Raw genomic sequence first — 21,790 nt, 5'->3', positions numbered from 1 at the left:
CTAAGGTCAGTTGTTGCTCAGATATACATGTGTAATTACATGTTGAAAGTTAAAATGAAGCACGCTTCAATGTAATTGTATTACTTTCATTTTAGGAGGTATTTGTGGCCTTTATTTTTTAATATAAAATTGAATATTTTGCTCAAGTTTTAGCTTTGCTACGTAACGGTTTGATGTGACAATTGGACTTTGCTAAATTGAAGGGATAACATGAACCGTTCACAATAGATATGTAATGCTTCCTATGAATGCTTGGCAGTTGAGTGAATTTTCTGGTGTCACAAGTATCAGTGATCAACTTTTTTATTTCTGTGTAATAGGTGAAAGTCATGATTCCGTGTGTTGCAGTTTGTTTTCTGTAAAGGCTTTTAACTAATTCGAGGAAAACGTTTCTATTATGTTCAATTGTACCTCTTAAATATTTTGTTCATTGTTTTTTTTAAACCTTTATTACTTTAAACATGGTTTTGGACTAGTGTGCCTACAACAGCCATAGTTTCATTGCCACACGCAAAATCTAAAAGTGTTCGTTTTTCTTTAGGCCTATTTGTTAAATGCCAGGTGATCGCCTCTATCACTGCAACTGTACGTTTTTCAGTGCATTATCAAGGGGTTTGTGCATCTTTTTATGCTGGCACTTCTTTTAAACAGGAACGTAAATACCTTTTTGTCTTGGTTTCTCTGTCTATTTCTATCTCTTTTAAAACTTCCATAGAGACATGTTTCTTGATTGCACAATCATGGTGATCTGTGCTTTATGTACCACTTGCTCCAGCAGATTTCTTCCATCTGTTCATTGATACACATTTTACAAATGTAAGAAGGATGAAATGCTGTGAATCCCCTGCTGAAATTAATAATTGTGCCATACAGGGTGGGCACAGATTTCTGCAAAAGACACTAGTGGACCATATACCCCCATTAGACTTTGGCACATTTTGTGTTACATAGACCATCTCTTATGAAATTCACACATTTTCTGTTTACGTACATTATGAAAAATGTATTGGCATGTCATGATTGCAAATGTGTTCTTATTTATGCCCTGAGGACACTAATATGATCATAAAATGCCTTACATGGAGTGTCTCATTAGAGGTATACATTTTTCCCGAAACCGGTCTCCTGTTGGATTTGTGTGCTGCTCTTGTACTCAAGGCATGCCCTCATGTCCATTTTTTACTCTAGATACGGGCTAGCTCCGTGCAAAGATTACTTTGGGCCACTCCTTACCGATATGTAACATCATACTACGTGTACTATATACAACCCAAAGCTAGAATGTAAAATATATCTGTACAGTTCAAGAAGAAATAGTGCCACAAATTATGACTGTCCTGCATTACTAAAAAACACATACAGACTATTATTAAGATTTATGTTCTAGTGTAACAGGCAGTTTTCTTTGTCTTTGGAAAGTAAACCTCTTTTCAGAATATTTTCATCGCTGGCTTTGCCATAATTTCATACTGATAGTAGTTTCCCTTTTCTGCTTTTGATTTAATGAGAGCATGCAAGGCACAATACACAGGTCAGACCCTGGATTGCTACACCAGCTGTTTTTTAAAATTTTTGGTCTCTGCTATTTCAAACCTAGACACCAGGACAACTTATGTAGCCCAGATGAATGTTTATTATTTAGTAAACGAAAGCACATGAAGTAAACTAAACAGAGGCAAGTAAAAATATAAATGGTTCTCTGACTTCAAGCAGGATTAGAGTGACCTTTGGTAAATCTACTGTGGTCCATTTAGCCCCTCTTACAGCAGCTGACAGGGGCTAGAGCCCTTTCAGCCCTGTCATTCCTGGCGGTATTTGGGCCCTGGGGTGCGAGGTCTTTATCATGCCAACTCTTCCTGCTACATGTCTAGACGAAACGGAAGGAAAGGAGAAGAAACAAGCAGAAAAAGGCAAAGCAGAGAGTAGAAAATGAGCGATCAGAAAAGGCAAAACGGGGCACAAAAACTAGCAGAAACATTAGCAAGAAGAGAAGGCAAAACAGAGTAGAATTGGGCAAAATGGAGCCCAGAAGAACTAGCAGAAGTTTTAGCTGCAATAAGGCTAAACCTTTCTGCTAACAATGCTTTCTTAAAGTACCCCTTAACTGTTCAAATTTTGCTCTTTTGGAATATTTTGTATGCTCAACATACACTTCATAGATCAATATAACAAGAGTTAACCTGCAGAGTCTTTTCTTTTTACCTTAAATCATATCTCTTTAAAATTGCATCTTTATGTGAAATTATACCATAACACTCCTTTCAAACTAATGGCGGGATGTGCAGAGCCAATTCGTGTTTGTCAACCTTGCAATTTGCTAAATCTCATGGTCGGCAAAATGTAAAGGTCTTATTATTAGTTTAGCAGTGTTGCAGCGGGCCGCCATGCCAGCGCCCCACTGCGACACCATCAAACTTGTAGCCATACCGCCTGCTGGAGTCCTGCAGTGGTGGTGCTGCTTTTTTAAGGATCATATGTGAGCCTTACGGGCCCGATTACATCTACGGCGATTCATAGGCGTGCCATAGTCATGCTGGTAGTCTGAGCAAAGCCGCACGTAGATTGTCTCGTAACATAGTGAAACAAACAAAGTTGATGCATTGCGTGAGAGGGAGATATATGGCACTGTCCTGCTCTCTCCCCAGTGTTGACACACAATCAGTCCGACAGCGCCACACACACACCTTTGCACCTTAGTGTAACAGTGTATGCATGAGGTCTAGCTTACATTTTGTACCAGAAGAGATCCCTTCCAGTACAAAATACTATGCTTGGTTGACTTAAACATTTCTTAGTTTGTATGTGTCCTGTACAATGGAGCACACATGAAAAGCCGGAAAAGATTGGAGTATTAATAGAATTTGTCCTTGATAAGGCCAATGTCAAAACAGTATTATTTTTTTATGCAACACCCAATGCGCTTTATTTAGTTCATAAGTATGCATCAAAAACCAAGGATGGTTGCATGGGAGAGCCCATATACCAACCAAGGAATGTCCCCTTGGCACTGAGTAATGCAAAGCAGAGTTAGGCTGCGTTACTTTCTGGTGACTTCCAGCACAAAACAAGTTTTTGTGTTGGAAAGTATATTTTAACTAAACATTTCATGCCAATTTGTGCCTTTAAACCTGGTGCAAAATTTTTGTAAATATACCCCAAGGAGTTTGGTGTCTATATATATACCTTTACCCCACAGATTGCAAGTTTCAGTCACAATACCATAATCAGATCATAGTTTTCCATCCATAGTTGCCCTGCTCGGATTTTCACTTATTTTGGCAAACAAAACAAGTACATTTGAGTATGGTAATAGCTTAATAAAAGTTGTTCCTCAAATAGATGAGTGGTTACGATACCAAGCCTACTGCATTCTTTACAAATAAAGAACTGCATCCGTCACGTTGAAACTAAATACACATCTGATAATAAAAAGTGAAGGTAAAATCACAGAAATTGGCAAATTGGCAAATTTACATATGAAAGTGAGGATGTCTTGCAATCTGAAAAACTAAATATATAGCTCCAAGCATATTTCAAAGCGATACAAAAGGGGATGATGGACGGAGCGTTTGAGCAAATCAAACACTCACCCCCATTGACCGCAAAACTGCTGGGGGCAAGGCAGGAGCTTACCTGTCGTAGAGAAGATCACAGCTGGGCGCTGGGCTGCTTACACCGCTGTTTTCTCCCGCCGCCGGTGCCAACCTCCATCCCGGCCGCCGAGGGGAGGAACTACGGTTCCCAGCGTCCCTTGCGGTCACTCACGACCACTTCCTGTTCTGCGCGCCCGGAGGCGCTTAAAACCACGGAGCTCCCTCGAAGGAGCGGGGACATTGACCGCAATACTGCTGGGGGCAAGGCAGGAGCTTACCTGTCGTAGAGAAGATCACAGCTGGGCGCTGGGCTGCTGACACCGCTGTTTTCTCCCGCCGCCGGTGCCAACCTCCATCCCGGCCGCCGAGGGGAGGAACTACGGTTCCCAGCGTCCCTTGCGGTCACTCACAACCACTTCCTGTTCCGCACGCCCGGAGGCGCTTAAAACCACGGAGCTTCCTCCGCGTCGCAGACACGCGCGGACGGCGCCGGGCGGAGCCCGGGCAGAGGGCGGGCCGTCTGTGGCCGTCCGGGGACGAAGAGGGACGGGACGGGCTCCCTCCCTATGCCTTCTACATCAACATGGGTAAGCGCAAATTGCAAACCTCCATCACCGGTAGTGCGGGGAAAAGTAAATTTCCCCGTAAAGCCTCAACATCTGCTAACATCATGTCTTACCTTACCTCTGCTGTGGGAAAACTTAATCAAGAGATCGCTGAGAAAGAACGGGAACTGGGGCTTGATAAAACATTGTCAGACATAATGGTGCCTCCATTGATAGGCAGGCAAGCTATACCTTTGGAGCCTGCGGTTCAAATCATCACAGTTAATGACATGTTACCCCAAGCCCAATGCAACACAATAGGCCCCGATGAGCCTAATCCGCCGGGTATAAACATTGCTCAAGGTCCCATTCGAGAGACTGTAACCCCAGTTACCAAGCGCATTAAAAGGTTGATAAGGAGACCAAAAAAGAAGGCCACGCTGTATGCTACAAAACCGCGCCCAGTTACAAGTAACTTTGAAACATGCATGAAGGACATGGTAGAAAAAGTGCTTATTGATAAAATAGAAACTACCCTTGTCCAGATCTCAAATGACATTATTGAGACTCTGAAAGAGTGTGTGGCAGAAATACTAGGGAAATGTGATCGGTTAAATTTGTTGGTATCAACGAAAATGCTTGAATGTCCATCACCTAATACACTTGGGGCTACCGCCCAACATGACCCACCTATGGAGGGGTTAGGGAATGTTATCCCATTAGTACCTATTCTGCCTCCAGTCCCACCAAAGCCAATACGTCTAATACCTCCAAAAGCAGTTACTACAACAGCTAGGAACACTGAATTATCGGCTCTGGGCCATGATGGGGGTTGTACTAATACTCCCGCTGTTAAAACTACTGTATATAAAGGAAGAGTCCCACAGGGGGAAAGGAGGCAGCGTGTGAAGCCCCGTGCAAATTTACCACCTGAGGCAACCCCTTTTGTCGCTGTTTTAGTAAACATCCCACCTTTGAGCCCAGAGGAGGTGGAGCCCCAGGGCACTCTATTAGAGAATATTAAAGCATGGTGTGATGAAAATTGCTCAGGCCCAAGGGACATATCCACTCACATCACCATGGGGAGACGAGTTGACTGGTTGGGGCACACGGTAAAAAGTCTACCCGGTGACTAAGTAAATTTTAACAGACCCCACGAGGCTGCCCGTTTATTTTGGGGTGCTACTGATGTAAAGGTAGGAGGGATCCGAGCTGTACCTCTAGGTTATTTTTACCCACGGCCAAACCCCCCCAAGCTGCCTCTAGGTAATGATGGTCAACAAGGTGCACCAAGACGGAGTAGCGGGTTGTCATCTTGGGCCCTGCAAACACCAGGCTTTTACCCCTAAACATACTGTTCCCACTAGACCAACAAACAGGGCTACTTTGGAGTTAACAAATAGATTCACTGCCCTATCAAACTTGGACGAAAATGATTGACTGACCCGTTATGCTGCCCCTAAAAGTCAGATCTATTGTACTTCTACCATAGAAAGGGAAGCAGGGGACACAGTTAAAATCATGAGCTGGAACATTGCAGGTCTCCGCTCCAAGAGGGATGACAGAATATGGTTGGAACAAATCAAGGATTATGAGGTAGTGGTAATTCAGGAGACCCGGGATAGGGAATGTAATTTCTGGGTAGATGGGTACTTATCATACTTCCAAGCTGCTCAAGCATCAAGCTCAGGGAGAGACAGAGGGGGGCTTATGTTCCTAATTTCTGTCAAACACATGGGATATGTGAAAACTTTAAGCACCACATCTCCCAACTTTCTAGCCTTGGAATTAACTTTGCCTAACAAGCATAAAATCCTGTATGTCAACTTCTATAATGCCCCACACGGTACGTACTGTAATGAAAATATTAATGCATTAGCAAAGTTTTTAATCAATTATAAGGAGGGTCAAACCACTTTTGTTTATTTAATTCTTCTAGGGGATTTTAATATACATTTGTGTCAGCTAAATTGCCAATATAGGGTTCATTCAGATATAGATTGTTTGCCCCATTCCCATTTTGAACATACCACAAAGGGGGCTGCTCTAGAAGAATTACTGTCAGATGTTGATTTATCCGAGCCGGAGTTTTTTTACTCCAATGACCGGGTAGCAACATATAGTGCTAGGGACAGTAATACTATTATAGACTTTATATTTGTTTCACCAGGCTTGCTACAAAATGTTATTTTTTATAATGCTATACAAACTACATTTAGTGACCATAACCCAGTGGTATTGGAATTGCGTAATAAAAACCCATCCCTACTTTCTGAAAAAATAAATACAGTAACTCCCATGGAGCTAGCCGTCCAAGACCAGGGGAGACGGGTAAAGTGGAGTAAAATCATACCAGAGGATTTCTATACTACACTTAGTGAGAAGGTGGGCAAGGAAATTAATACCTGTACAGATCCGCTAAGGCATGGAGGGGATATCATCACCTCATTTGAAACAATTTGCCAGCAAGTGGCTGTGCACTTAACATATAAGACGACACATAAGGAACTAAAACTGCATGGGTGGTTTGACTCAAAGTGCTCCAAAGCCCATAGAGACTTATTGGTTGAACTAAAAAAGATACCTCGAGACAACCAGGAAGTGGCCAGACTAAGAAAAAATTATAAAACTATTGTTGAGTCTCGTAAGAATGACATTAAAAAAAATGCACAGGACTCACTTTATGATAGGACTACCCTGGGGGATAGCTCCAAATTCTGGGAAATTGTAAATACTCCACTTTTTAATGATAAAGAAAACTCACCGCTAGAACTTAACATATCAGAACGAGAATGGCTAGACCATTTTGAAAAAATTTATGGTAGCAACCTCTCAGTAGACCCCTTTGTACCTATAGTGAGCGAGCAACTGGAGCCCCCACTGAGATTTACAATCAAAGAAGTGCAAAAGGCTATAGAGGACACGGCTGGTCATAAGGCCCCTGGCCCAGATGGGGTACCAGCCGACATGTTTAAATCAAATCCTAATATATGGTCAATTGTCCTCACAAATGTTTTTAATATAGCTTGTACTGATAAAACTAGATTGCCTATATCTTGGTCACGGTCTATTATAGTCCCGATTTTTAAGAAGGGCCAGAGGGGGGACGCAAGATGCTATAGGCCTATATCATTACTGGATTTGTCATTTAAAATACTAGGGAAAGTTATTCTATCAAAGATCTCAACATGGGCATCTAATAACGATATTTTGTGTAATGCGCAGTATGGTTTCAGAACTGGGCGAGGCACCGAAGATCAGTGCCTGAACTTACATTTAATAGTGAGTAAATATACTGTTGCATCAAAAGGGTCAATCTACCTGGCTTTTATGGACTTGTCCACAGCTTTTGACCTAGTTAATAGGTCAAAGCTGTGGACAATGCTCCTGGAGCTGGGGTTAGATCAGGCCTTGGTGAACTTCTTAGCAGAGTTGCACAGAGATCTGACAGCGGTTATACGTATGACACAAGAGGGGAAGTGTACTGCTGATCTCAAGTCTGGGAGGGGAGTGCGCCAGGGGTGTATTCTGGCCCCAATGCTATTTTCTCTATATATTAATTCACTGGGAGCTAACTTGGCGGCAGCATCCGTCGATGTTCCGTGCATGGGGGGAACCCCATTGCCTGTTTTATTATATGCTGACGACACGGTGCTGCTGTCAAGGACCCCTATAGGCTTACAACATCTCTTAAATTCCTTTGGGGATTTTATGCAAAATCTGGACCTCGTGATAAATGTAGAGAAATCGCATGTTATGTCCATAGGGAAAGGAAGAAATAACATTAAAACTCTCTCTTGTAATGGCTCAGTAATATCGAGAGTAAAAGTCTTCACCTATCTTGGCGTAGTGTTTGATGACACAGGGTCCTGGGCACCCCAAGTCGCTAACAAAGTAGTGGCCGTGAAAAGATCGTCGGCTGCTATATTAGGCTTTGCGAAAAGGTTGGGTGGGAAACCAGCTGAGCAACATGTACGATGGGACCCCCTCGAGAGAGCTGATTGTGGCCAAGGAACAGAGGGGAGCAAAAAACACTGTAATGTAAGGGGTTGTTCCTATGATGGCCCTGTAATTCAATTGTGTGTATACATCTATAAGTATCCCAAGCAGGTGACAAGAAGAGATTTATACTGAACAAGAATTATTCAAAAACATATAAAATTTTCTTTTTCTTTTTTTCAATTCATATAAATACTGTTTTCAATCAGAAATTACAAAAAAATATATCAATTTATATCAAAGGAGCTGGGGGTCGCGTAACTAGTTAGCATGGAGGAGTCTCGTTCGTTATCGGAATTAACCAGACAAATCCCTCCACCAACTAAGAACGGCCATGCATCACCACCCACAGAATCGAGAAAGAGCTATCAATCTGTCAATCCTTTCCGGAAACCAGCTGAGGCCATCCTGACGATCTATAGAGCTAAACCTATAGCCATAGCTAGGTATGGGGCAGCAATTTGGGGCCATAAAGATCTAGCTCTGATACAGAGAGAGGAAAACAAATTTCTGCGATCCCTCTTGGGCCTCCCCCAATCTACATCATCTTTTGCAGCCCACATGGAGTTAGGGAGAGGGTACATTGTAGATATGTTAAATATGGCGCCGCTTTTATTATGGATCAGAACTTGGCTGAACCCCAACCTTACACTGAATCACAAAATTATTAGTGATTGTATGGGGCGGGACAGAGTGGCTGATATTCAGTGGTTGACATTTATTAAAAAAACAGCAGTAGATCTGGGTCGACCGGAATTATATTTGAAACCGGAAAATCTGAGCAAAGAAGATATTTCCTGGGTAAAAACTAATTTTATAAAAATCCGAGAATTGGAACGAGAAGCGAGAGAAATCATTAAGCCAACAGTAAGGTCACACTATTTGTTGATCACTTCAATGTCAATACAACCTTACTTGACTACTGTTACTAGACCCTATCATCGGTGGCTTCTAACAAAATTTAGATTTAATCAGGCACATTTTCTGCTGGGTATCTCTGATAAGTGGTGTACCCCAAAGGATAATGTGCCATGTGAATGTGATAATTTTTCTGATCAGGATCAGATACATGTTGTGTTTTTCTGCCCTTTCTTTTTGGAAAGTAGGAAAAAATTTATCAATCCACTGTTAAGGGAAAAGGGGGTTGTACAGTTTAAACCTGCACTGCTTTATCTTCAACTAATGGAAACTCCTTTAGTGATGTTTTGTGTAGCCAATTTTTTGATTGCATCAATCCGCGCTAGACGGAAGAGACTCCGGATTAATACAATTGGGGTTGCGGTAAATGTTTACTCTGCACCAGATAGTATAAATTAACTTCCATGTACCAGATTAAATATTGCTGTTGTGAACTATGAAATATTTGCTACTAATTTTGATTATTCTGTGAACTATGTGATGATCTATATGTAGTTGCCACTGATTTTTAAATGTACACTAAATATTATCCTTGTAAGATGTTTTTTATAAAAAAAATTCGGTTGCATAATATCATGTATTTGTATAGTATACTTTTATGATTTTTAAGTAATCGAATAAAGTGTTTTTGACTCTGACTCTGACACTCACCCCCAGTCAACTGATCTTTGCTACTGTATTCAAGCTATCCTGGCTGAAGACGGCTGAAATGCCAGAAACCGGTCCTCGGAAGCTTGTTTCCGCTCCAGGGAAGGCATGGCTTGGCAGTTCGGCTGGACTGTTCCCATGAGGCACAGGGTCAGACTGATTTGCATATGGCCATGTCTGAACTGGGGTGGCAGAGTGGGCTAAAGAACGGTGATGGTTTAAACCCAGATCTGTTGACTGGGTGTGAGTGTTTGATTGGTTCAGATGCTCCGTCCATCACCACCCCCTTTTGTACCGCTTCAAGCATATTTCATACATCTGCCTTAAAAGATATAAAAATACAAGAGAGCTGGGTCGTACTGTGTTTAAACATTTATTCGACCTGTCCTGCAATAACAGAAAAGCCTTGAAATACTATTGGAGGCGGGGTTTCCGTCATATAAAAACCTTTTGCCTTTGTGTGCCCTTGAATGACAAAGCTTTAAAGTTTGACATCAGTAAGAAAATCCAATATCGTGGTCGAATTACAGTGCAAAAACGGAAAATGTGGAATCGATCACAGCTTTCCGGCTTGCCAAAATTGTGTGATATTAGACAAATACTTTATTTCACCAAGCCTCATTTTTGGTAATTATCACATAAATGAGCACCTTTAATGATGAGAGTTCAAGGTGTGTGCTGTACAAAAGTCTCCGGAATCAGGGCAGAGTTGCGGGGTGGGCTGGGGGGGTGGATGACTAGAAAATACAATTAAAAAATCCAACAAAATAAGAACTTACCTGCCACACCCTGCATTTCCGCACTTCTGCTCCTATCTGCATCCACTGCAGCACAGGCTCCCAGACTTCCCTACAGCCAATCCAGACACTACCCTCATGCTGTTGGCAGCATGAGAGCAGCATCGTGATTGGCCAGAGCACACTGGATTTGACTCTCTGAGAGACTGGGAGCCTGTGCCAGCAGTTTTTGTGCCCTAACACAGCAGACCAAACCCACATGTGCACTAACAGCAGGGCCCACATTCCTCCTCTGTGACAGCCCCAGCAATGGCCTCAAGACTCAGCGTTTAGAACTTCAAAAATAAAATGATACTAAAACTGTTTTATTATATAAGTTGTGCCACCTATTATAAGAATCTTGACCCAATAAAGCGTATATTTGACAACTGACTTACCTCTTAGTTCACTAGCAGCATAGTCACCATATAGGGATAAGTATGTTTCTCAGTGTGTGTTAACACTTTCTAAAACTTGGAAGATACTTCATCATATTCTAACATGATGTTTGTGGCATGATTTATATGCCAGCTATTTTTAGGGTTTGGTGCACTGGCTCTTAAAGCCAAAGCCCACACTTGGCTCAGAGCTGGCTCGGCACTCCCTACATCATTTTCTGGCCCGCCCACCTCTAGTCACACCATAAACTTTCTCAAATAATTCATAAATCCTTGGTGTCTCGCTCCTTCATGTGAGAGTGTTAGTAAGTTTGCAAACAAAAAGAATACAAAACAGAATCTCTAGTGTGAAATTAAGCTCACAAAAAGGTTTTAGTCATTTTTTGCACTCGAGATATTAGTATCAGTTTAATGTATGTACATTTTAAAGAATGCTGTAGTTCTGAATCTGGAGAAACATACAGAGTGATTCTTTCTACGTGAAAGGGGCACATATTAAGACTGTGACGAGCCACATAACGTGGCTTTATGTTACCGTATAAATATGCCAGTGGCACATTGCACCACCGGAACATCAAAAAAGTGACGTTCTTTTGGCGCAAAAGTGCTGGAAAGTCCTCATCAATGAGGCCCATAGGGTTTAGGGTTTGTTTGGGTTTTAGGGTGATAAGGGTAATTTTAGGGTTCAGGGTTTGTATTGGTTTTGGTGTGGCAAGGGTAATTTTAGTGTTCATGGTAGGTTTGGGTTTTTAAGAGGCAAAGGTAATTTTAGGGTTCAGGGTGGGTATGAGTTTTGGGGTGGCAATGGTAATTTTAGGGTTTAGGGTGAGTATGGGTTTTGGGGTGCAAAGGATAATTTTAGGGTTATTAATATGTTGGAAAAAGCAAAACCTGTTGTATACTGTGCAACTAAAATGAAATTATGTGGCACAATCTGTGACATTTGTACCTTTTGACAATACAACATAATTAACCTGAAAGGGTTGTAGTGCTTTAGAAACAGGGTATGTATCTTAAGATTTAAGTATATTCTCAGAAGGAGAATATATGTGACACATAATATTAGACTTCTAAGCCCTTTAAATAGTATAACATGCATCACGTCCTCTAAAGCTTTCAATGGAAATATGAAAGTGCAGGTACTCACCAATTAGGAGACCTGTCTGCTCCTGAGAAGTGGGAGAGCTGTGGCGCCGGGCCAGAGCGGCTGACCTCGGGGCGTGGGGCTCATGGTTCGAGCCCCAGCTCCAGTGGCAGATCAGCACAGCCTCATGTGACTCTGGGCAATAGCTCACTTAATCTCTTTGATGGCCCCAGAGCCTGAGACCTTTAGGGGTGACCAGCGCTTTAAGTGGGCCGGGTCTCAAGGGGTCTGAGCACCGGCAGTTTTTTAAAGGGGGCCTCGAAACGGGTCTCTATCGGGCTCAGCTTTGAGGCCTGGCACAGGCGGTCCATTTTTATTCCGAACTGCAGTTCCAGTAGTTTGCTGTCACTGCAGTCCGGAATAAAGTGCCGGGGCGCAAAACAGCCCCATGGAGACCCGTTTCGAGACAGCAGGGACATCGATGTGCCCTTCTCACTAGTGGAGAAGTTATGGCATGACTTCATGCCAGGTGAGTTGTGGGGGAAGGGAAATCCTATGAAGAGTAATTTTCTTACTGGATTTCCCTTCTCTTTCTGAAACGCCAGAGCAGCAACATTGTGGTACGGTCACTAGGGTTTAATTTCAAGCTTTTTAAATATTTTATGTAACAAGCCATAGTTGCAGCTTATTTATCTTATGCAACTAATAACCATTGACAAAGCCAATAGTCCTTACTTGTTGTAGGTATGATGTTACTTGTTGTATCACATATCTGGATGCCATGACAGAAACAGGAAAAATACAAGTAAGGCGGCACACTATGCTAAACACAGTTTTTTAGCGTACGTTTTTTAAGCCACGCCCCTCATTGCACTGGCCACGCCCCGTTGAGAGACCCCCCAGTTTTTTCATCCCACTTAAAGCCCTGGGGGTGACTAGTTTGCGCTGTACAAAATACCAGCTTATTTTAATTACTGATTCTCTGCCATTAAATGTATAACAGCAGTGAAGAGAAGTGTAGCTCCTCTATCTTTCAAATTAAAGAAGCGCAGGTGCTCCGTACCGGATAGTACATGCCCATTTATAGTTGCATAGTTAAGTGGTATGTGTTTAGCTCCCCTATCGATGTTAGTCAAAAAGATCCATTAGCAGTTATTTGTTTTGTCTTGAATGGAATATCAGGAATACTGTTTTATTAATGCTGTCCTTTCCAAGTTCTCAGAGTAAAAAAGTTTGTGGATTAACCTTGTACACTGATCCATACACTCAGCAGAAAAGAAACATACAGGGGCACAATTGAAATGAGGCGTGCCTCTTTTATTCCACACACCCCAGGCATGCTTTGAAGCTCATCTTTAAAAAACATTTTTGCCCTTGCTCACTGTATTCAGAACCTCTGGAAACACGCTTTTCTACTAGAAAAACCCATGAAGCGCTGTATAGTACGTTACATTTATTAAGTACATTTCCCTAATGGGCAATAAGGCACACTTTAAAATGTAAATTATCAGACCTTAAAAAGTGATGCACGACCTTGAAAAATCTACTGCCTTGAGATCAATGTCTTTGACATGACATACTCCCCATCCCTTCAAGGGGAATCCTACCTGACACCAAAAGAAACTCATGGCAGGACAGAAGGATTAACAGTCAAAGAAGTGTGAATGTTCGTTTGTGCATTACAAAAGAGCCATTACCACGTCAAGAGGCCAGTGTCCTGGGCTTGGAAACCACTAGAGTCATGCAATCTTCCTTACTGGGGGGATGGGCGCCTCCTATAAAGGATACAACTTTCAACAGAGCAGTATCACGTGCTTCACCTGACCTGAGGCACCGTCAGGAGGCAGAAAGGATCGCAGGCCTCTAAATAGAAGTTGTCTCCAAAAACAAACTTTCGCTCAGCACACTTTAAGGCTTACAACAATAACTTACAGGTGCACATGTAACTATAACGGATAAATGGCAGAGGTGATTATTTTACCATTTAACAAAGTATTAATGCTGCCGCTTCATCCAAAAATAGGGATGAGCAATACAAATCTGAACCTGTTTATTTCTAGCAGTACCCAAACTGGACAGTTTATGGAAACATCCCACAGCAATTCGTTTTCCCCTTGGATATGCTTTATTCAGATATAGTTGCAAATGTCGCAAGAAACGTAGCTGCAGACAAACAGACTGCTGAGCGTGCTTTGCTACGAACTCAGCCTCCAAACTGTCAGCAATGTCAGCGATTTTGGAGCACCCCAACAAGAGTGTTGCTTCATGCCATCCTTATCTATATTGCCCCATGCATTCTATTGTTGAGATTAATTTCCAAGCCAAAGTTTTTGAGCCTGGCTGTCTGCTTGGCTTTTGCGGAGAGCTGCTGCTTATAAAAATATTACTAAAACAGTAAAAACCTCTGCTCTCTTTTTTCTCTGAAACGTGACTGCAAGAGTTAGGAACACTTAAATCTGTGAACCATTTAGATTCATGGCCAGTACATTTATTTTGTACTGTGTTCCACAAATCTTTCCATTACTTGAAATATTCATAATGCCAAATAAGAAAAAAGGAAATTAGGCAAATAAGGCTACAGAACTGCTTCAGTTAATCCCAGTAATGCCGTTACTACAAGAGAGCTGGTTGCTTTAGAACTTATCCAGCTGGGCTGCAGAGGGTAAAAATCAGTTTATGTTGGCTCGCAGCGCAGTGGACACTCATTTTTTATTTGAAGTTAAAGATAAAATGGCAATAGTAAAGTATTCGGCGAGCCAAATCTGACCTAGTTGCTTTTAGCAATATTTATAAAACTGCTCACAAGTTTCAGCCGCAAACAGTAATACAATGGCATATTGTAAATATATTTTTATTTTAATAAAAAGAGAAAATGTTAATTTACATTAGAAATATTTGAAAAAGCACAGATTTATGCTTCTTTTCCTTTGAAAGGTCTGTCCTGTGCTTCTACTCTGTTTTTCTGGTGAGCAAAGTGTGTTTCAGCCTGCAGTACCGCCGCCTGTCTACAGGGACAGAGCGAGCAGAAATATAAACACACTTCATGAAACACAGGTCCCCACAAGGCAATTTTATTAAAAGTTGTAAAAATTAATACAGATGTTCCTGACACCATTTTTTTTTTATCATTTAGAAGACATTGCCTTGTGGGGACTTGGGTTCAGGTCCCCACAGTGCAATCAAGTCCCCACAGCGTGAGTGTGTTATCACACCCAAGTCCCCACAAGGATAGTGAGAGAGAGAGAGAGACACACACACACACACACACACACACACACACACACACACACACACACACACACACACACACACACACACACACACACACACACACACACACACACACACACACACACACACACACACACACACACACACACACACACACACACACACACACACACACACACACACACACACACACACACACACACACACACACACACACACACACACACACACACACACACACACACACACACACACACACACACACACACACACACACACACACACACACACACACACACACACACACACACACACACACACACACACACACACACACACACACACACACACACACACACACACACACACACACACACACACACACACACACACACACACACACACACACACACACACACACACACACACACACACACACACACACACACACACACACACACACACACACACACACACACACACACACACACACACACACACACACACACACACACACACACACACACACACACACACACACACACACACACACACACACACACACACACACACACACACACACACACACACACACACACACACACACACACACACACACACACACACACACACACACACACACACACACACACACACACACACACACACACACACACACACACACACACACACACACACACACACACACACACACACACACACACACACACACACACACACACACACACACACACACACACACACACACACACACACACACACACACACACACACACACACACACACACACACACACACACACACACACACACACACACACACACACACACACACACACACACACACACACACACACACACACACACACACACACACACACACACACACACACACACACACACACACACACACACACACACACACACACACACACACACACACACACACACACACACACACACACACACACACACACACACACACACACACACACACACACACACACACACACACACACACACACACACACACACACACACACACACACACACACACACACACACACACACACACACACACACACACACACACACACACACACACACACACACACACACACACACACACACACACACACACACACACACACACACACACACACACACACACACACACACACACACACACACACACACACACACACACACACACACACACACACACACACACACACACACACACACACACACACACACACACACACACACACACCCCCCCCCCCCCCCCCCCCCCCCCATTCTAGCGCAAACTACCTACCAGATATCGCTGTCTAAAACCTAATGTCATAGCTGGTGCTGTCTCTCTGTATCCGGCTCTTATGGCCTTCCCAAGGCTTTGAGGAGTTCCTTCCCCAGAAGGTTTAGCAGCAGCAGGCCCCTTCACCCTGTGTCGCAGCCAATTGCATGCCGTCAAGAGACCTCTCGGGCAACTCCTCCACCACTCTTCTGCTTCACAGGGCACTTTTTATGGCCTGCCTCGGATGCTCCGTGCCCATAAAACTCCCACACCAGGGCTGCACCGCCCGCGGCCAACAGCACTCCAAAGCCACAGCAGCAATCTTGGTAACGCCTCTCGGGCCAAGTCACCGATATGGGGGAGGTCAGTGGCACAGCATGCGTGCCCCCATGGCTCTGAGGATGCATGAATCTCAGATTTCCACAGATTATGGTGGGAAAACTGGTGGAGCTCAGTCGAGAGCGACTGCAAATTTAAGCCTCCAGGCCACGCTCCGGCTATGTCATTTTTGGGAAGGTAGAATTGGACACATTGTATTTTGGAGTATATACAGTGGGGAAGAAACACTGTTTTTGCAGTCTCTACAGTCCCCCATATGGAGAGTGATGGTGTTATTCTAGAACTGGACTTAAGCTCTCAGATCCTGCCATATTCCTCCCCATATTATGGACATATTGTTTCTCTGCAGAATGTGCCACTTGGATCCCCAGATAACATTTATCTAGTTCCCATTGTTTACCTGTCACCGGTTCTCCCCCAGGTATTTTTATTCACCAGCCCTGTCAGAGGGTATAAGACCGTTTTATTTCTGTTACCATATAGGCGAGAGATACATGCAGAACTATCTATTTCTTGTAGAAACAGGTTGACCGAGATCTCTGGTTGGTTCAAATGCAGTGGTGTATCGTCAATGTCCGTCCACAATGTGTGTTTCCCCCCACCCGTATATCCCATATTTGCATTGGCTTTCATAACTTAATCGCCAATAGTTCAACTGCAAGGGTGAAAAATGTGTTGATAAGAGGCAGCCCTGTCTGGTACATTCCCTATGTCCTAAATCAGGCTTCCAGGCCTGACCCATTCCTTGGGCTGTTCGTATTATAGTTTTGCCAAATCCAGGTAATTGGACCTGAAGCCACTTCTGGTGAAGACCTTGAGCATGTATTCTCAATCTAGTGTCTCAAATGCTACTAGGGCACACTGCACTGTGTTTGATATTGCATCCATTGCGATTGATCAGTCTAAGGTATGAGTGTGCTGTGGTCTGGAATTAATCTGTACTGATCTTCCTGCATCATTAATCCTGATTACTCTTGCCAATCTGTTTGCTAGGATTTTGGATGATGCTTCAAAACGTAACTGTTTTGCAGGGTGGGAAGGAGGGGTTCCCTGTCGAACCATAGCAGTGTGAACTCCACTCTAATACCAGTGATCCCTCTGTTAACTCTCAATCATGCAGGACTACCCGCTACCTGTCTTGTGCCTTAGAGCGGTCACAGTGTTCCTTGTGTTTAATAGTCCTGTACTCCAGTGATGGCAGCCAGCCAATTGTTCCCTGCTCTATTTGGTTGAAGTACGCAAACCAAATGTTCACATTCAATGGGTTTATAGACAAGCTGGCCTCTTGCACTCATAAAGGGACTTGTGAGTGAACCTGTTGGGGCAGGCCTTCAGGGGTGCTAATGAAAGATTAGTTTTAGCCAAGAGCATATGAGCATGTAATGCTTTGTTCGCAGTCTTTAAGAGATGTTTGAAATAGTTTACCAGTCTAAATGGCCAATTTTACGTTTGGCGAACATGTTCTTTTAAATGAAAGGCATTTACTTTTTAGGAAAATATAGTGCTTTTCTGAGCTATTTTGACGGCCATTCATTTGCCACCGAAAGCTTCTTATTTAATGGTAGATGTGGCTGACGTAGATATGGTAGGGCAAGATCCACGTCAGATTTTTGAGATAACCTTTAACTTCGTAAAAGAGTCATCTGAGTAATTTAATTGCATTTTATGTGAATATCCTGAAATTGTGCTATAGATTGGGCCGCCGTGGACTGTTTTAGACCAATATCTTTTGTTTCCTGTCCTTTTTTGCTGATTTTTCCTTGGACAGTTTACTACTTTGAACTTTTTTGCTCTTTTTCCCTTGGATTCGTTTCGTCATTGTACATCTGCCGTATTTCCAGTCCATTCTTCAGTCAGGTTTCTTCTAGGTGTTCACATAGCTTTGATAAGACCTATCTTAAGGCAGTTTGACAGAAGAGACATCTTCCTTAATCAGAGAGCTTCCTGTCCTGCAGCAGCACTTGTTAGACCCGCCACTGGAGTAGTTCCATAGGTACATGTCACCTTGCCAGGGTATTAGCCCCATCCCGGAGTTGCAGGTAGGGACAAAGTGCTATTGGCACAATGCTGTTCTTCTGCTGTTGCTCCAGCTGTGTCTCTGCCAGGGCTGGGGAGATCATGGGGCATTTTAACCTCTGACTGTACTGTATCTGGTGGGGTTGGAGACCTACTATTTGGGCGCTTCCTATGCCGACTGAGCGTCTTCCTGCCAGTGGTTCTAACACCTCCACTGCCCCTAAGTATTAGTTTCATGTTCAGAACAGTTTCAACAAAAGTCCGTTTCATATGAGAGATCTGTTAATTTTCCACTTGGAGAACGAGTCAGAAAATGTACAGGATGTTCAAATGGATTAGTTGCCACTACAACAGCAGACTTTCTTATATTTGAAGTGTGATTGAAACAATAGGCATCACCACTGATGTGTCTACAGTTTTGCACAGATTTTCGCAAAACCCCACTTGGCAATCAACATTTTGTGACCTTGTTCGTGGTAGTTACGGTTAGTCGAAATGTTGGGTTGTATAGAAGTTGCCAATGCTGTTGGCAAAGGCAATCTTTGCTTCATGTCCGACTTATGATCTATATTACAGCATTAGAAAACGAGTGTTAAAGGTAAAGATCATAAACATTAAAGAGCTATGAAATGTTAAAAAGATTTACAGGTTTGTTCGCAAACCAAGCAGTGTTTGTGAGGGCTTACCGTGACTGTTTTTCTTTCCTTAGTGTTTCCTCTCTTACGGCTATCGCCTACCCCTGGAGATGACTACAGCTTCAACTTGGATGACAACGAAGGCGTCTGTGATCTTTTCGACGTGCAGATTCTAAATTATTAAATACTTTTTCCACTACATAGACTTCTATCTACCTCTAAGGATAATGCTCACTACTGAACTGAACTATTTACAGTACTTCATATATAACTTATTTTGCCGGTTTTCCATTTTCATGGCAAGCAAATGTCGTTGCAAAATGATTTTTCACAGATTCCGAAGGATGGATGGCTGACATACTTTCCAGGCCTCTTCAGTGACGTGCAGAAGAGAGTTGCCCAGAGCATTACGGTTTTCCTCATACCAATGTATGCAACATGACGTAGAAGGACCAATCTCAATACAACCTAGTTAATCCTCATTCTAATAATGAAAAATGCACTGCCCATCTAACAAGTACATTTTGTTCCCCTCCCCCAAATGAAATACTGATTGGGGGAGGTGTAAGGTAGCACATTTAATGGTCGATCCCGATCACGTCGCATTGCCACGTGCGAATATTAACTATCAAAATTGTACACTTAAGTTAAAGCTGGAATTCGGAGGATGGACAGTGCATTTTTTATACAGTTCTCGTGGTTAGTGTTTAATTTTCAGCGGGTGTATTCTAAACCCTGTGTAAAGGTAACATGACATTTTTTTTCTACTTTTGGACTCCTGCAATTGTTAAACTATAAATAAATGTACAGGACACAATGTGGAGTACTATGGCTCAGCAGCTTCCGGTATTTAAACTATCTGATGGAAGCAGCTGGAATTTCTGAGGGTGGCGTAGGGGAGAATTAGGAATCAACCTTGAGAAATCAGACCTGTAATTTCTTATTGCCGCCTCTGGCTCCAGTCTATATCCCGCGGTACACCCCCCACCCCCTCCACCTACCCACCCCCTTCCCCCGGGTGTTACCAATACCTCTGTTATCGGAACATCTGGAGGGTGAAGAGTTGCTGTGTGAAATGTGAGACTACTGGTAATAAGTGTTTGAGTGTTATGACTGCAAGCCAGTAATTGCTGGCAACAGGTAAATTAAACCACAATATGCCTGTTTGCGCATCCAGTCCCCATAATGGCACATTTTACTGGTATATGCGATTCTGTTGCTAAAATATTTACCAACACGTACCGGTAAATACCCACAAAATGAAAAATAGCTGTTAAGAGGTTTAACAAAATAATACTCTTTTGATATTTATTTAATTCCCCCTGAGTACATTTCCTCACCTCATGGATGGGAATGAAATATTTTTAAATAAGGCAAGGCGTGCCTTTCCGTATATCGCAATCGCAGATGTTTAATATTTCTTCTAAATAAATATTCTGGTTACATTATGCGAGACTAGAAAGACATGCATAATGTTTCTATAGGGTTGAGTACGACGCTGATTTGGGTTGCCACTTCAAGTGACGTGGGGAAAATATTAGGTTTTTATACAAGGATATGAGTTGACATTTTGTATTGCAGTCACCACCACTTCATATTACATTCGTTATTTGCGAGTGTCGTTTTGCCCTTTTTAACCAGTAAATAGATGCTCAATTTTTGTTCCCAGTGTACTCCAACGTCCCAGCAAGACATTAAGCAGCAGCGTGCTTGCTGGTTATATTTTTGTCTGCAGTTCTAGAGGGCAGCACTCGTATTACATACTTTTTTTTTTTTAAATCCAGCCTGCCTGTATGTTGATTTACTATGACATTGTTTTGTTGTGGAGAAATAGTCTACCCAGATACCAGTTAGGTACTGTAGTTCTACACCACGGATCTATTAGGGATTCTCAGGCCCCTGCCATCAGGTGCTTCGATCCAAAATTATTTAAAGTTGCCAAAATAACATATTTGCACCAGTAAAAATGGAGTGTTTGCAATCAGACCCTAATGGAATTTTTCGGAAACACAGTTCTGAATTAGTGCTACACCCTGATGTGTTTGCAACTGCATTAGCTCTGGAAATAAATCTCTGGATTTGGTTTCTGTAGTGACAGAGAAACTTCAACTCCTTTTAATGATTGCAGCTTGGAAATAGTCTCTATAACCATTCCGTTCAACGTTTTTATTAATTGGTTTAAGGTTCAAGTACACCAGACCATTCCCTTTTGCATAGAGGATGTCAACTAGTAATGTCCATTATTTGTCACCAGATCTGGTACTAAATAGCTGTTAAGCAGGTCATTGATC

The 21,790-nt window shown here is 42.6% G+C and overlaps 1 protein-coding gene across 1 annotated transcript in view; it reads left to right on the top strand.

The window, feature by feature from the left end:
• The window catches only part of E2F5 (E2F transcription factor 5), a 348,139-nt gene extending 326,596 nt beyond the window's left edge, over nucleotides 1-21,543 (top strand). The window contains exon 9 of the mRNA XM_078687086.1: nucleotides 19,574-21,543. Coding sequence (XP_078543212.1) covers nucleotides 19,574-19,683 — 110 coding nt within the window. The 3' untranslated portion in view covers nucleotides 19,684-21,543. The remainder of the gene's footprint in view (nucleotides 1-19,573) is intronic.
• Nucleotides 21,544-21,790: the final 247 nt, after the last annotated feature.

The sequence above is a fragment of the Lissotriton helveticus genome, chromosome 4_1, assembly GCF_964261635.1.
Source record: "Lissotriton helveticus chromosome 4_1, aLisHel1.1, whole genome shotgun sequence".
NCBI lineage: Eukaryota > Metazoa > Chordata > Amphibia > Caudata > Salamandridae > Lissotriton > Lissotriton helveticus.
This window is presented reverse-complemented; position numbering and strand designations above follow the sequence as displayed.